At 38.4% G+C, this 15,017-nt stretch overlaps 5 protein-coding genes across 5 annotated transcripts; 3 read left to right on the plus strand and 2 right to left on the minus strand.

The window, feature by feature from the left end:
- Nucleotides 1-34: 34 nt before the first annotated feature.
- On the minus strand, nt 35-1,478 carry LOC117566048 (mitochondrial fission 1 protein). Its single transcript, XM_034245497.2, has 6 exons — nt 1,347-1,478; nt 1,211-1,278; nt 1,090-1,138; nt 777-944; nt 603-715; nt 35-367 (listed from the first exon to the last, which is right to left on the minus strand). Exons 1-6 carry the CDS (start codon nt 1,389-1,391, stop codon nt 346-348), a joined length of 465 nt encoding a protein of 154 aa, XP_034101388.1. The 5' UTR covers nt 1,392-1,478; the 3' UTR covers nt 35-345.
- Nucleotides 1,479-1,760: 282 nt separating this feature from the next.
- LOC117566042 (integrator complex subunit 3 homolog) lies at nt 1,761-6,865 on the plus strand. Its single transcript, XM_034245492.2, has 11 exons — nt 1,761-2,287; nt 2,356-2,966; nt 3,537-4,170; nt 4,230-4,419; nt 4,482-4,693; nt 4,752-5,570; nt 5,636-5,793; nt 5,876-6,020; nt 6,076-6,201; nt 6,269-6,457; nt 6,519-6,865. The coding sequence occupies exons 1-11, from the start codon at nt 2,204-2,206 to the stop codon at nt 6,588-6,590; spliced, it is 3,240 nt and encodes a 1,079-aa protein (XP_034101383.1). The 5' UTR covers nt 1,761-2,203; the 3' UTR covers nt 6,591-6,865.
- A 757-nt stretch (nt 6,866-7,622) lies between these two features.
- LOC117564111 (uncharacterized protein DDB_G0290301-like) lies at nt 7,623-11,709 on the plus strand. The gene is made up of 6 exons (XM_034242764.2): nt 7,623-7,666; nt 8,570-9,768; nt 9,829-10,406; nt 10,482-10,898; nt 10,959-11,119; nt 11,183-11,709. Exons 2-6 carry the CDS (start codon nt 8,580-8,582, stop codon nt 11,463-11,465), a joined length of 2,628 nt encoding a protein of 875 aa, XP_034098655.1. The 5' UTR covers nt 7,623-7,666; nt 8,570-8,579; the 3' UTR covers nt 11,466-11,709.
- Nucleotides 11,710-11,804: 95 nt separating this feature from the next.
- On the plus strand, nt 11,805-12,689 carry LOC117564114 (uncharacterized). Its single transcript, XM_034242771.2, has 2 exons — nt 11,805-11,912; nt 11,975-12,689. The coding sequence occupies exons 1-2, from the start codon at nt 11,868-11,870 to the stop codon at nt 12,470-12,472; spliced, it is 543 nt and encodes a 180-aa protein (XP_034098662.1). The 5' UTR covers nt 11,805-11,867; the 3' UTR covers nt 12,473-12,689.
- Nucleotides 12,690-12,973: 284 nt separating this feature from the next.
- LOC117564112 (TBC1 domain family member 20) lies at nt 12,974-14,990 on the minus strand. The gene is made up of 4 exons (XM_034242765.2): nt 14,727-14,990; nt 13,871-14,655; nt 13,445-13,554; nt 12,974-13,385 (listed from the first exon to the last, which is right to left on the minus strand). Exons 1-4 carry the CDS (start codon nt 14,779-14,781, stop codon nt 13,187-13,189), a joined length of 1,149 nt encoding a protein of 382 aa, XP_034098656.1. The 5' UTR covers nt 14,782-14,990; the 3' UTR covers nt 12,974-13,186.
- Between the last annotated feature and the right edge of the window lie 27 nt (nt 14,991-15,017).

A 15,017-nucleotide genomic window follows, 5' to 3' on the forward strand; every position in this document is an offset into this window, starting at 1 on the left:
CTTTGCATGAAACCACAACTAAATAAAATTAAGATTATTTTAACGATGAGAATAACAATATGAAGATTTATTGCGCTAGCATCTTTGGTGACGCACAGGACATAATATATCACTTTAAATATACATTAGTTTTCTTTTTTTTTTTTGCACGTAACAATTTTACTTCTTAACTATTTAATTACAAGAAGAAAAAAAGGGTTTATTATTTAATAATTGGAATAATCGGCGCGCAATGTTGTTGTGCTTAATTAACGTCTCCGCATCGTGATAATATATAGTGAAGTTGTGTGTACATTTTTGGGAGGGAATTGCATTCCATTTTCATTTTTCAAAAAAACTATTTCACTATTTTTCGCGCTTTTGTTTACTACAAGAGAAGTGAAAAGAATAGGTTATTTTAACGACAGTTGATACGTTTAATTTTAAATAATTACAACCTAAAAATTTGCTGGTGTTTATAAATTATGAAAGTTTTTGTAATTATCTAATATATGTACTATTTATATACACAGAATCACGTCTTTGGAAACATAAAATAGGATGTTGTTGTGAGAAGATGGAATATACTTGTGACTATAACAAGATTAGAACATATATTTTACTTTCGAGCCATTGCAATTCCCAATCCCAGGATGCCGCCCAAAACGAGTGCAGCTCCTCCAGCCACCGCCATGCCCTTGGCTACTTCCTTGTCGCTTTGTTTTTTAATGTATTCCTTCAGGAAAAGCGTTTATTAATAATGTGCTGCATTGGCAATCGTTAATTATGCTACATACTTCTAATGAGCGCACTTGATCATTCGATTCGATTTCCAGAAATGCTCGACAATATTTCAGACCCTCGGCATAGTTCTTGATGCGTGCATTGCCAAAGGCCAGATAATAAATGTAATCACGTCTGCCTTCCGGATGAAGGCGTGCAAGTTCCTCCAAAATCATGACACCCTGTGAAAGACGCATTAATTTAATTTTAATACGTGTCGCAATTGCAGCTGAACTTGTAAACAACACACATATCCACACTAACAAACGTGTATATGTATGTGTGCAAAAACACTGCAAAATATGTGTGCGAGTATGTGTGACTCACCTTTCTAATGTCGTTGGTATATCGACTGCGAACCAAACAAAACGCATATCTAACAAATAAAAACAAATATTTGCTTATTAATAACCACTTAAAAAAATAATATCATGCACTAGGCACATACTCAAATTTTGTTTCTGTTGTCACCTCGCCATCGAGTTCGTGTTCATGATTGTATTTGCGTTCGAATCTCTGCAACAATAGGAATTTATAATATAATGTACATATGCACAATAGCCAATGACTAAACCAATTCACACCTCCAAATCCTCCTGGGGCACTACTTCATTTAACAGCTCCTCCATTATTTACTCAATTTCACAATACTCTCTTCAGTGTGTGTGTATTATTTATTGTAATTTTTTTCTTTTAATGTATTCAGCAGTGTGACTAGCATTTGTAATTGAAAATATACTATTTTAAGGTGTAAAATATGCCAAAACATATACCAATTACATCATTACTAATTGGTCACACTTGGCAAAATGAATATGGCATCGTTATCTATTTGCCTGATGAAAAAACTAAATTTAAACCTATTCACTTTACTCTGAGGCAAAGAAATTTTGTTTTTCCCATAATAAGATAAATGGCCGCTCTAGTGTCATATACTTTGCCGTAACTGCCAGTCATGATTTATAGTAACGAGTCAAAAATTAGATATTAGCTGCTTGTATTTATTTTGAACTTTTTATGGGTTTTGTTTAAAATGTATATCTGCTGAAGCTCTAATAGGCGTTTATATTATTTATTTGAAATTTCCAATTTGTATTTATCACTGCATGAAACAACACTAGTTCATTTAACATTAGCGAATTCTGGCAACTTTGTTACTATTCTCATATGGCAATGTAAAGTGCTAAGTTGGCAGCACCATTTTGGGCAACCATATTTTTTCTGTCTACCAACCAAAACAGAAATCGCAATCTAGTTATGGTTTATTAAATGCTGTTTGTTGTACAAATTAAGTTTCACATTCTTTCAGTTCTTGTCGCTACTGAATGGATGAATGAAATTGTCTATTAACTAAAACTATCATATCAGGTTTAATCAAAAAAGGAAATACTCAAAAGCATTAAGTAGTAGTTATCTACAAAACACACTGCACACTCTGCAAATGGAGCAACAGCAAAAAAGCGCAGCTCACGTCTCCAAATTGTTTGTCTGCACGGCCGTCGACTATAAAGATGAGATCGAAGAGGTACTTATATGATGTGGCAATCGCGCAATGTTAAGAATTCACAAAACGCTCGCATCTTTTTATTTCAGAAATTTGAACGTTCGTACGTTAACCTGCAGCAACAAATTGCGGGACTCAGTGATAAGGAAATGCACGATATGCTCTCGCAAGTTGTTTGCAAGGATAAACAGCATGAGGAGATCTCCATCGGCTTCCTGTACATCATCCTAACGGATCCAACCATGGCTGCCAAAACATATCGTGACATTACACTCGTTTCCCGCGATGGCATGAGCGTTATTGTTGCAAACCTTACGGTTTTGGTGGCCGAAAAGTATGCCAAACTCACAGATACGGCGCGCAGACAATTAATCTGGGTGCTGCGCGAGTTCGTGAAGCATCAGGTGCTCAATGTGGAGAACGTCATCTGGAATTGTTTGCGGCAAGCGGGCGGCGGCGATGTGTCGCATAAAAATCTGTTTTTGGTTGAAAGCCTTTTGGACATCTTCATCGAGTATCGAGCTTGGCTGGAAACGAATCCATTTTTGGTGCAGTCGACAGTTTACAGTTTCGTGCGCCTCATCGAGGATCATGCCAATCCTGCCTTGCTGCCGCTGCGACAAAAAGAGGTCAAGTTTACAATTTCGTTAATACGCGATCGTTTCCACGAAATTATCCCACTGGGAAGAGATTTTGTAAGGTAAGCAAAGCGCGACAACTTAAAGAATAGTTCGTTTATGTGCAAAAAACAATAATGTAGCAAGATTTCACATTTGTTTATTATTTACAATAATTTAATTCATTCAAGGAAATGACTTCAACAATTTAATTTCTTTTCGTTTGAAAGTCCTAACAATTTTAAACATTTTAATATCATATTCAAATTGTCTTTTAATCAATTGGAAACTTAGTAAAACTAATGGTTGAAAGCAGACTGATAAGTGCACTTTAAAAAGGCAAGCAAAGTGAAATGATCCTTATAAATTATTTAAATCAATCAAAACATTTTAAAGTTAACTTGGTATTAAGTTTGATTTTCTTTAACGATTTACAACTTTGAATATTTTAATAATGCTTTATTAAACTATTCATACCTTAATATATATTTGCCAATACGTTTATATAACTTCACCAATTTAAAACCTTTTGAACGTGAAAATATGAGAATTTAATTATTATTTAAAGTGGTGCAGCACATAACCGATATTCACTCTATATACACATTTAAAACTTCAGAACATTAACTATATATTCTTTTCTCTTTTGCTAGGCTTTTGCAAAACGTTGCACGCATTCCGGAATTCGAGCTTTTGTGGCGCGACATATTGTACAATCCGAAGAGCTTACATCCGACATTTAATGGAATTTGGCATTTACTTCAAATACGGACTAGTCGACGATTCCTGCAGTGTCGACTGCTGCCCGAAATGGAGCGTAAGCTTCACTTTCTCGCCTCGAACGTGAAATTTGGCAATCAGAAGCGGTATCAGGATTGGTTTCAGGACAAATACTTTGCCACGCCCGAATCGCATAGTTTGCGTTCCGACCTCATTCGTTTCATCATCAATGTCATTCATCCCACAAATGATATGCTATGCTCCGACATTATACCACGTTGGGCCATCATTGGTTGGCTAATCTCATCATGCACAAATCCAATTGCTTCGGCGAATGCAAAGTTGTCGTTGTTTTACGATTGGCTTTTCTTCGATCCGGCCAAGGATAATATCATGAATATAGAACCAGGCATTTTGGTGATGTACCATTCGATACGAAATCATCCGTTTGTCAGCAGCACTTTGCTGGACTTTTTATGTCGGATTACCAAGAACTTTTACGTTAAGAATGAGGATAGAATAAGATTGGGTGTGTATAATTCACTCAAATTGATACTCGATAAGCAGGTGAGTTAAAAATACGGTTAAACTATGATAAAAACTTTATTATAAATGTTACTTTGCAGGTCATTCCAAACTTACATCCGCTCTTTGAGTCGCCCAAACTTGACAGAGAGCTGCGTAATTTGATACGCGAAAACTTCCGAGAGTTTGTATCGCCAGTTTCCAATATGCCACAATCCATGTACCCAGTGACGCATTCAATTCAAGCGCCTATCTTTAAAAAAGAAGCCGATCAACGATTGCTGCCAGGTGGTAAGTTGCAGAGTTGAATTACTCCAATGCAAATTTTAACTTTCTCTCATCGCTTTGTACAGAAAACATCGATGTGGGTGGCGTACCATTTGCGGCAAACAGTGGCAATGTTTCGCTGGTGGATGAGGACAACAAAACGGCTATTGCGCCGGTAGAAAGTGTGGAGCGTGGAGAACAAGAAGCTGTATTCAGCGACGAGGACGCTGAGAATGTGGGCAGAAACAATAAAACCGATGAAAACACGGATGACGACGACGATTTACCGCTGTCAAAGGTTTGAGAGCATTCAATTAGTAAATGTGACACTCAATTAATTAACATTTGTCTTGTAGGTGCGTCTTAAAGAGAAACCAGTACCGGAAAAAGTTGAGTTGCCGGATGCAATTGCCGAATCATTCGAGATATTTGTGACGAAACGCAACTCCTTTACATGGGAGGCATTTTTGAAAGACTTTCGCACGCTACCCGCCTCCAATGTGGATGAAGCGCAGCTCAATTATGTGATCTCAAACACGGTGTTGATTCTACGCGAAACATTGCCACAACAGAACGTATTCTCAGAGAGCAAAACGGAGGAAAAGTTTCTCGCCAAGAGCATTAGCTATCCCTTGTATGGTCTATTTCGATTTCTCTACGAGAACGAGGACAAGAGCAAGAAACCATTTCAAACGTTACTCTCTGAGATCTGCGAACGTTTAACCGAAACGGGCTATTTGCTATTGTATTTCATGAAGATCCATTGTAAACTGCAGACACGCAAAAATGTTCAGCAGGCGTATCAGTTTAAGACAACGGTTTATCGACAAATCTGTGAAGCAAACGATGAGAAAGTTGCCGTTTGTCTAGTGCGTGATTTGGATCTGCTTGAGAAGGAGAATACAATGATCTACTTGTGGCTGCTTCCTGACATTTATCGCGAGTTTAAAACCATTGCCATCAATAATACAGATTTGTTGCGCATAACATTGCGCTGTATCGATGCGAAGAATGTGCGGGACATTATGTATTCGATTGCTCAAGGGAAGCTAACGATCTTCAAACAGGATGGTCTGATCGATTGCATACGCGATAGCCTGGAGTACGAGACATATGAACAGTTTTGCCTATGGCAGCTCATTCAAGCACACGATGTGCCCCTTAAATGCATACAGGTGAGCTTGGATATTCTCTCACTCTCTTTTAAACTGGCAGCGTTATAATAAATTGTTTTAAATAGGATTTACTGCCGGAACTGGAAGCTGCCAATCATCCAGAGGCGCTAAGCCATTTGCTGTTGCTGTTGAAAAGCGAGGAGCCCACAAATGAAATAATTCGGTTGCTGCTTAGCAGGGAAGCCAAGTCCAGAGGCGATCCCTTTGTCACGTCCGCATTAAGGTAAGGTTACTTGTCTTAACTCATTGAACTACCAACGCACAAACACTTCGAAATAAACACCTTTTCTCAATCTTTGCAACAGGTTTTGGTGTCAGCGCTGCGAAGAAAAGCTGTCGGAAATAATCGCTTCTCTGCTCACCTCCAAATACCCAAGTTCATCGCCCAACAAGCGAAAGCGGCCTTCGAAAGGTAGCTCCGCTGCAAGCAGCACCCCATCTGCCGATCATGTGAGTTATTGCCTTATTAAAACTAGAAAATTCACTAATGTGTACTTCTTTGTAGGTATTAAATCACCTGGAGCATTATAGAAGAAGCTGTAGGCATGGCACGGGAACAGGACTCTATGTCCATGACATGATGCAGCGAGCACTGCAATCCGCATATTCGCACAGCAATGAAAGCACAAAGGTAAAACCCTTTAAATTGAAAGTATTCCGAATTTAACTATTATTTATTAAATCACTTCGTCGAGCAGAAACAGTTTAGTGATCTGTTCGCATTGGCAGCAGAGGATGAAACGACGGCTGTTGGAAGAAGAGGGGGCAGCGGACGTGGACGCAAACAGCCTGTAGGCAAAAAAGACTCCAATAGTCATAGTGCGGGGAACAAAAAAAATTCGGATGTTGTGAAAACAATTTACTCATCTGATGAGAACTCCAGTGAAGTAAGAGCAGGCTCAAATCTTTATTAAAGAGCCTAAACAACTAATTATACTATTTTCGCAGGAGGATTGGTCCAAACACAAAGTGACACAGGCGGCAAAGAAGAGAAAAAAAGCGATTAATGATTCCGACTGACAGTGTCCAAGTTCAGTTTCAGTTGCAGGATCCGTTTCAGTTTCAGGTTCAGGTCAATTGCAGTCCTCGGTCTTAATCGGTTGCTTTGATGATAAACAACAAAATTACATGAGACATGAATATGAGTTTTTTCATGAAATTGCTTAAGTTCGCAAACAAAACAAAAAAAAAATGAAAATGATGGTTTAAGATTTTATCAATTTATATAAATTAGTAAAAACCAATTGTAGAATTTTTTGAATGTTGAAATTGTAACGTTATATTTTTTTATTTTTAATAAAAATAAAAGAAGCCTATTCTACATATACATATATATATATATATATATATAGTCATAATTATACATAATGCAAATCAAAATTTGTTTTCACTGCATTTGGAGGATATTTGAAACAGTAATACGATAGATGGCGCTATCATCATTAATGAATTCGTGTTTTGTTTCAAGCATTGAGCCTTCCTTTCACAATTACGCAATTGCTGTGATACATGCGGTAGATGGCGCCATCACTTCACCATCACCTACATACGAATAATACTTGTTGCTGCAATAACTTTAATTTGCATAAATAATGTACACCAATGTGTACAGCTCCATATATTTTGTGCGATTGACAGCTGAGGCGTGGAAGGTTAACCTCACGACTCTTTGTTCACGCTGGATCAGTTGAAATGTATACTTTATGCGATCGTAAATGCCGCCCTCTGCCTCTGTTACATACCAATGGGCGCCGCTGGTTACAACAACAAGTACACACACATACACATACACAAATGCATGTATCAAAAGTAGTACGCTTCAAACTCGCTCAGTGTTTTGATCATTATGAATGAAAAAGAACTGGTAAAATTCTCTCACACTTGTACCCACACACACGCACAGAAGCATAACAACGTTAAGTTGGGTTTCTTGGGCTGCAAAAGAGCGAAGCTTTTGGGCCATTGACTCTCTTTGGCTCTCTCTCTCAACTCTCGCTTGACAATGGGAAGGCAAGTTTGAAGCAGCCGAGCCGAGATCAATGTTGTTGTGAAAGCGTTTCTGCGCATTGTGCTCGCAGCCGTCTTCGCGCAGTCCGGTAAAATAAAAGAAAACGGAACGCCAAAAAATTGCCCAAAGAAAGAAAATATCAATAATTCCATAAAGAAAACGAAGAAAAAACCTTACAATTGTTCGAACAAGTGTCCAAACTAATCAAAACATGCATACATGTGCATAAACGGTGTCCATGTGTCAGTCTACCTGTGTGTATGTGAGTACATGCATTGCAAACATTCCAATTTCGAATGGTGCCCTCAACGTAGTAAAGCAAAAGCAAAAATAAAAAGCAATGGTAATTTTGCTGTGAAAAAGAAAGTTATCTATAAATTATGCCAGATATTTGTAAGTTAATACAAAACTCGTCGGTTATGAATATATGTATACAAATTCCTAAATAAATGCAAAGTTTCCATTTTTCGTTCAAGACGTATATTGTGTACCTGAAATACCTGAATATTGCCATTTGCATATGTGTGTATTTATTTATCGTGGAATGTGATGTTGGCACAAGCGTTTCTCTTAATGCACACGCATACAAGTGGATATATGGTCCATTAAAAGCTCCAAATGTATTCGTGTCTGTGTGTTTATTTACAGTAATTAGGTTTCGATGATTGATAAATGGTGAGAACCCCAATTGTGGGTCAGAGCGGACGTACACACACACATGAGCACTCATTTATGCAGGCACACATGCATACATATAGATGTATGTGTAGTATGTGCAAGTATATAGTATTTGTGGTGTTGTTGTGATTACAAGCTAAATAGATAAGTGCAATGCTGCAATACGAATTTCACTGTTAATTAGTCAATCGATAATTGCATAATAATTGATAGTCAAAGTCAGGATTGCAATTGGTGATTGGGAAAAGAGTTTTCATATTTTTTGAAAAGTAACTGAATTCAATTGCAATTCAATCGCAAATTTTTTTTGCAGAAATATCAAGATGGGAAATTCGGGAAGCGCTCACAACATTAGCAGCGGGAGATCAGGCATCGATCGCAGCTCGCAATTTCATCAATCACATTTCAAACACCTCAGCCAACAAAATGCTCATCATCATCAATTTAGCCGCACTTCAAATTTTCGAACTAGCCCCATTAATCAGCCGCAGCAGCGTAATTTGAATCCTCATTGGCGTCGATCATATCAGCCACCTGGCGTCGAAAGGGGTGAAGCAAAGGCACAGACGGAAATACCGTTTAAAGTGTTACCAGAGCTGGAGAAAAAGTTGCACTTGCGTGCAACGACAAATGGCGCGATATTGAATTCGGGCGGCACGATTAGTGGGCGAAAGCCAAATGAAAGCATTTCAAATAATAATGCCCTTAGTCAGAGATCCAAAACGTTTATCATAGAAACGCGAAAAGATGGCAGCGATAGCAATCGAAATGTAAATCATGATTTACATACGGAATTCACACGCTCCCAAACTTTGTTGTATCATAAAGCCAAGCTGCGGGACTCGCAAACGAATCTCTCACGCATGCAGCGTCACACGTTCTCTGAGCCGGAGCTCATAAATAAACTCAATCAACAGCAACAGCAGCAGCAACAACAACAGACCAAGAATGCGCTGGATGCATCAACTAGACCAACAACCAGCAATCGCAACAAGTATTCCAAAAAGCGTAGAGCTCCCGAAGCACCCGCAGTTGCTGTAAATAATACAACAGCTGCTCCCACAGTTAAAAATAATGCGGAGATTTTACGGCTTAAACCGGATCATGTGAATGGGAAACCAACATCTCACTTTGCCAAGAATACGGATCGCCAAATGAAGCTAACCAAGCCACCATTAAAGCCTGTGCAGAGTCACCAAAGTGATGCCTTCAAAAGGGGCAATGAAAAGCGCAATTCTTTAAGTGGCAATCATCCCCAAAGTCCTGCGATTGCGCGACCTCCTTATGTTTATCGGCGAGAGAAAAGCTCCGACGCCATTATGTTGAAAAGTCGTAAATCGGAAAATCTTGAAAATACTACTACTATTAAAATCCCCGTGAAAATGGAGCAACATATGCCAAAGGAGCCGCAGGAGGAAGTAATTGCGACCAAGGCCCCACAACAACAACGAACGTTTTACTTTGGCATGGAAATGGTGGGAGGCTCCTCAGAAGTCACAAAGACACTCAGTGGTATGCATGTCTGTAATTGATCAACATCTTAATCTAATGCTACATTTTGTTATCTTTTAGTTGATGAAAATCTTGGAAACGAGGAAGTTTCGCTGCCCACGCTATGCAACTATGATATGGAATATAAAAATACAAGTAGTCCCGAGGAGAGCATGAACGATAATGGTTTACTTGTTCACATACGTCCAACGCTGCCGCGTCGACAAGCCGAGACACCGTCGTTTAGTCCCATGTTAGCTTGGCGTTCACTCATGGAGGAGCTGGATCGTGTCGAGAGCTCGCAGATGAAAGAGAATCTCAATAATTGGGCAGCGAATGCTAATAATGAGCGACCCATTCAACCAAATCGTAGTAATACACAAAATCGTCAGTTGCCCCGAGCACAGCAAATGAATACAACATGGACACCTGAACAGGATCTGGGCGATGATAACGATGATCGCGTCAAGGGACTCAATTCGGATGATGACACCAGCTCCGATGAATACCGCTCCAAATGGGAGGGCGACAATTTGTTGTTTTACGGCAGCAAAATGAAAAAACCAGGCCAAACACCAATGGCACCAATTCACACGTTCAGTCTATCGTTGCCCAGGGACTCGCACCTGCAGCATAATCGAGGATTGGATGCTGGTGATGTAAGTAAACTGAAATTTCATATTATTTAAAATAATCTACAGATTGAATCTCAACGTTCTTTAATTCTGTAACAGGTGTGCATATACAAGAGTCTGCAGAAGTCAAAGCCAGATGATTATTTCAATAATAATGGCAGTGCGAGAAAATCCACAACTCAATTAAAACACGATCAGGCCGAGGGTTGCAATAATTGGCTGCTACATAAGAATATGGGCGTGGGCGTTGAGCAACATACAAAGAGTCTGGAGTATGGCAATAAAAAGCAAAGAATGGTAAACATTGAGCCCCAATCAATTAAATTTCTAACTGGCGGAAAACATGTCATGTACTTGCCCGGCAACAATGAGTCAACAAATGCTACAAAAACTGTGCCAGCAGCAGCCACTGCAACAGTTGAAGAAGCGAAACCCAAATCAAATCGCCATTTCAAAAGCAGACAGCGACACATTCCCCAAAGCTTACAGGATAAAACACCCATATTTCCAACAATGGTAACATAAAACCAAAAATTCAAATAGTTTTTTTTACGAACTAACAAGTTATTTTTAAAGGAACAGCAGAGCTTTAAATTGGATGATGAGAAGCCACTGCATCAACGTTTCTCATTCAACAATCCCGTGCGACTCTTGGAGAAAAAGTTGCATACGGAGAAATCGGTTAAAGCCGCTAAAACGAAACTTTCATTGGAGGGCGAGCTTGAAGCTTTAAAAAAGTATGATGGGTACTCTACATTGTCAATTCTTGGACTTAATTACTTTTTCTTTTGTTGTTTTAGGGTCGAGGAAGACTTTCAGCGAAACCGTGCTAATGAAAAGGAGAATATACAGCATCAATTGCGACTACATTTTGGCAATGATGATGAACATTTCGAGCAATATCATAGCTTACCTGTAGCACCTGTGCTTGAACGATTTTCAGCCATCAATTTAAATGATTCGAATCATAAGTTAAATGGGCGTCATGATCCCGAGGGTTGTGTTTCCAATGTGCCCTATGCCGCAAATGAAAGTGAGGAGCACAACAACAACATAACCTTTGCTACAAAAATATTTAGTTAAGTTTAGCTTAGTTTGTACCTGTAAATAATGAAATAGCTTCAAGCTTAATTCAATATTCCATGTCTTACCTGGTGCTCTTCAAAAGATTGCCTTCAAAAACTCTGTGCGACCGCAAAGTTTATTGTTAAGGAAATATGTAGAATTGTTTAGTCGTCAATAAAATTAGTTGCATTTGCCGTGGAAAATAATTTTATGAATTTGCCGTATTCATTTTGTTTTATTTTATTTGACAGCGACAGCGCAAGGTTCACTTTCAAAATTCGCAATAATTTTGCAATATACCAAAAAGTATAAATATACTATGCTCAGGGCTACATCAAGGCTATCGAAAGACCTATCGTATTTTCTTAGCAGCCCTTAAATAAACAGCTGAGCACGATACAAACAATCAGAAGCTTAGCAATGGAGCTGTTAAAAAGCATCAATAACAAAGAGATATTTATGGAGGTAATGCAAAATATTTATTATACAGTTGCATTACTAATCTACAATTCTATTATCATCTCCAGGTTTTGCACTTATCCATTGATTTCCTAATCGGCAATATAAACGATCAACAGGCACTTCGCTTATCCCACAAATATGGATTTCAGAATCCTGACGATTTTCTACTTGCCACCCGTACTATTTCCAAGTACTATAGGAATTGTTGTTTGGACAGCGTAGAAGCAGCTAATACCGATAAGCTAGCGTTTCTCAGCCAAGAGCTAAGGCCACTGGTCCCTTTGGTGCTCGCATCTAGACAAGATGCAGTGGAATCTGCGCTGAGTCGCTATGAGTATCTGAAGAACAATGTCAAGTGTGTTATGTCCTTCGATTGGGACACACGATTAATTTTGGGCGACAGCAGCTCAAGGAGTAATGTGCGCCAAGTGGTCACCATCAATTTACACTGTCGTTCCAATGCTAAGGATGAGCTGATCATGTTTGAAATGAATCTGGAGCAACTCAAGACATTCATTGAAGTATTAGAGAATTCACTTAAAAGCGGCAAGGCAATAAAGTAACAATTGTAGAACATATTGATATTTATAATATAAGTTATAAATAGTAGTTATACTAATAAATAAATAATTATGATATGTAATTGTCATTTACTTCTATTTATTCAATTTCGAATCTGGAAACCATCAAACATTTTCATTGAAGTATCAGAGATTTTGGCCAAAAGAACCATACAATTTAAGAAAAAATGCCAATTAAAGATCGCTTATAAAAGATAAATAGTTACAATATGCATTTAATATTAACCAGTTAATAAAACAAATTTTCTAACTGTACATTGTAGTTTATTTATTGATTTGTGTGTAGCGTGTGTGTGGTGAAATAAGATAAACGAGTTACTCGTATATACATTTAATTTTGCTATTAATATATTATCATAAATTCATTTGACGAACTTCATAAATATAGTATACATAGTACTTTATAGCTTACACATATAGTATGTATTATATAACCAGTGAATTTAATCAAAAAGCTACATTCATTTTTACAATCCAAACACCTTTCATTTTTTGTCCCTATAATGTACATAGTTTCTTATCTTTTTTTTGTGGGGGTTTTATGTCAATTTATACAAGCTTTTTAAAATGTGTGTGAAACATGAACGTGAACGAGCGTTAATAAAGGCAGATTTCGACCATACAGCCGATCTTCGGCTGATTAGGCATAGATCGGAATATAGTATAGTAGAGCGTGGGATGGAAATAGCCGGTAACTCAGCTGATGCCAGCGGCCAAATACTGATTCTTGTAGTAATATGCACAAATGCCTACCACAATCGAAACAGCGGTTGTCATCATTACTGATTTCGTGGTCAATTTCTTCAACACCCATCGACTTAATGTGTAATCTGGTTTCGCTGATGTCGAACGCGGATAGCGACGACGTCGTTCCTCCAATTGTCGTTGCTCTTGCCTGTAAAATACAACACGAGATTAATTTGGAATTGAATTTGTAAGGCAGCTATCACATACTCTAATTTGATGAGTTCCTCAACCTTTTTCTCAATTACTGTCAAACTGTATTTGTCGTACAATTTACTCGATGTGCGCAACAAATCCTCGAACGGCAAATCATCTGGCAGCTGCAAAAATCAATTTATATTCATTATTATTTGTTTGATAAGAAGTTGTACTTTGTTTTTATACCAGGCAGTTTCAGTTAAAAAAAAGTAGTATAAATTGGTGTTAAGTGCTTTGAAGGGAGTACTTTTGACTTATTTAAAAATATACATACAACAACTTGCTACTATAATATTTAATAGTATCATATGAATGGGTTTGTGACTATTTAAATTGAATATATTCTAATCTTTAATTTCAGTTGCTATCATCTTATATAATAGATCTTATATATTCGTATTCGGGTATTTGATAGTCGACCCTCTCAATTGGTTTTACCTTTGATAAGAGACAATGCACCGACGCCATATCACAGTCCTCGCTCAAAATGGCCTGCGATCGGTACAGCAGAATTGCGGCTGTCACAAAGATGGGCGTGTACATCGGTGAGGCAAGAAAATAATCATACAAGCGCACCACAGCCTTGTATGAGTTCAAACTGTGTCCAAACCAGGTGAGATACCAGGGTAAGGCAAACAGTGTGCCAACTGTGGAACGTTGCAAGAACTGAAATAGTTCGGGCTGCTCAAAATGCACAACAGGCCAAATGAACATCAAGCGCCGTTGGGTGGCCTCCATTGTTTCTTGCATGCACTCGGAAAAGTGGGTGGTGGACAACTCCTCCATGATGGCGTAGGCAACTTCTTCGCCAGCGACGAGCAGAAATGTCACGGCCACATCGTGATAGCCCTGATAGTAGCGTAAGTTTGGATATTTTTGAATGACACGCAATATGAGCACCGTCAATTGATCCTGCAGCGCAATACGCTGTTCATAGGGAATTCCGGGGGGAAAACGTTTCAATGAACGATTCACATCGAGCACCACTTGATTGTATTCCGGATGTGATTGCAATTCAGCCAGAGTTGGCACACGCTCCAAGCTGTTGACATCGACGCCAGCCAACTGTGGCCACAAAACACGTCTGAGGTCATCGTTAACCAGCCCCAATTCGCTGAGCGCTTGTTTGCGCAATTCCTCAATTGGAATGCGATTTTCGGGATATTTGGCAATTAGTTCTTCAATCGCTTCTCGCTTAATACGCTCATCTTGCGTCTCTGGTGCTGCAAGCATAAGAAATTAACACTTAGTATATAAAAATATATAATTAATTTTTCAATTTAAGGAAACATACATTTCTCGAAACTTAGTGGGGGAAGATCGATTTTTATTTCGTCAACACTGGACATTGTGCTAACAAAAGCTCTTTGTTATTCTTTGTGCCGTAGTAAGTTAATTAACGTTGCATTTAACGCGAGTTTGTTTGTTCACATTTCACAAGTATATTTGACTAAAAACAACATATGTGCTGTCGAACATTATTATTATGATTACTAATTAATTGTAGGTGTAGAAACATCGATGACACACTATCAATGCAACGATGGTTTTTGTTTCTGTGACGGTAAGAAAACTTTGTGAAATA

The sequence above is a fragment of the Drosophila albomicans genome, chromosome 2L, assembly GCF_009650485.2.
Source record: "Drosophila albomicans strain 15112-1751.03 chromosome 2L, ASM965048v2, whole genome shotgun sequence".
NCBI classification, from domain to species: domain Eukaryota; kingdom Metazoa; phylum Arthropoda; class Insecta; order Diptera; family Drosophilidae; genus Drosophila; species Drosophila albomicans.

What these genes read in the sequence shown, in the direction of transcription:
- LOC117566048 (XM_034245497.2), bottom strand. Translation starts at nt 1,391, where the DNA reads ATGGAGGAGCTGTTAAATGAAGTAGTGCCCCAGGAGGATTTGGAG. An exon ending in TGCCCCAGGAGGATTTGGAG is followed by an intron (nt 1,279 to 1,346) that starts GTGTGAATTGGT and finishes CTATTGTTGCAG; the next exon opens with AGATTCGAACGCAAATACAA. An exon ending in ATACCAACGACATTAGAAAG is followed by an intron (nt 945 to 1,089) that starts GTGAGTCACACA and finishes CGTCTTTCACAG; the next exon opens with GGTGTCATGATTTTGGAGGA.
- LOC117566042 (XM_034245492.2), top strand. Translation starts at nt 2,204, where the DNA reads ATGGAGCAACAGCAAAAAAGCGCAGCTCACGTCTCCAAATTGTTTGTC. An exon ending in ATAAAGATGAGATCGAAGAG is followed by an intron (nt 2,288 to 2,355) that starts GTACTTATATGA and finishes TTTTTATTTCAG; the next exon opens with AAATTTGAACGTTCGTACGT. An exon ending in TTTGTCACGTCCGCATTAAG is followed by an intron (nt 5,794 to 5,875) that starts GTAAGGTTACTT and finishes TCTTTGCAACAG; the next exon opens with GTTTTGGTGTCAGCGCTGCG.
- LOC117564111 (XM_034242764.2), top strand. Translation starts at nt 8,580, where the DNA reads ATGGGAAATTCGGGAAGCGCTCACAACATTAGCAGCGGGAGATCAGGC. An exon ending in AGTCACAAAGACACTCAGTG is followed by an intron (nt 9,769 to 9,828) that starts GTATGCATGTCT and finishes GTTATCTTTTAG; the next exon opens with TTGATGAAAATCTTGGAAAC. An exon ending in CACCCATATTTCCAACAATG is followed by an intron (nt 10,899 to 10,958) that starts GTAACATAAAAC and finishes TTATTTTTAAAG; the next exon opens with GAACAGCAGAGCTTTAAATT.
- LOC117564112 (XM_034242765.2), bottom strand. Translation starts at nt 14,781, where the DNA reads ATGTCCAGTGTTGACGAAATAAAAATCGATCTTCCCCCACTAAGTTTC. An exon ending in TGCATTGTCTCTTATCAAAG is followed by an intron (nt 13,555 to 13,870) that starts GTAAAACCAATT and finishes TGATTTTTGCAG; the next exon opens with CTGCCAGATGATTTGCCGTT. An exon ending in GAGGAACTCATCAAATTAGA is followed by an intron (nt 13,386 to 13,444) that starts GTATGTGATAGC and finishes TGTATTTTACAG; the next exon opens with GCAAGAGCAACGACAATTGG.
- LOC117564114 (XM_034242771.2), top strand. Translation starts at nt 11,868, where the DNA reads ATGGAGCTGTTAAAAAGCATCAATAACAAAGAGATATTTATGGAG. An exon ending in ACAAAGAGATATTTATGGAG is followed by an intron (nt 11,913 to 11,974) that starts GTAATGCAAAAT and finishes TATCATCTCCAG; the next exon opens with GTTTTGCACTTATCCATTGA.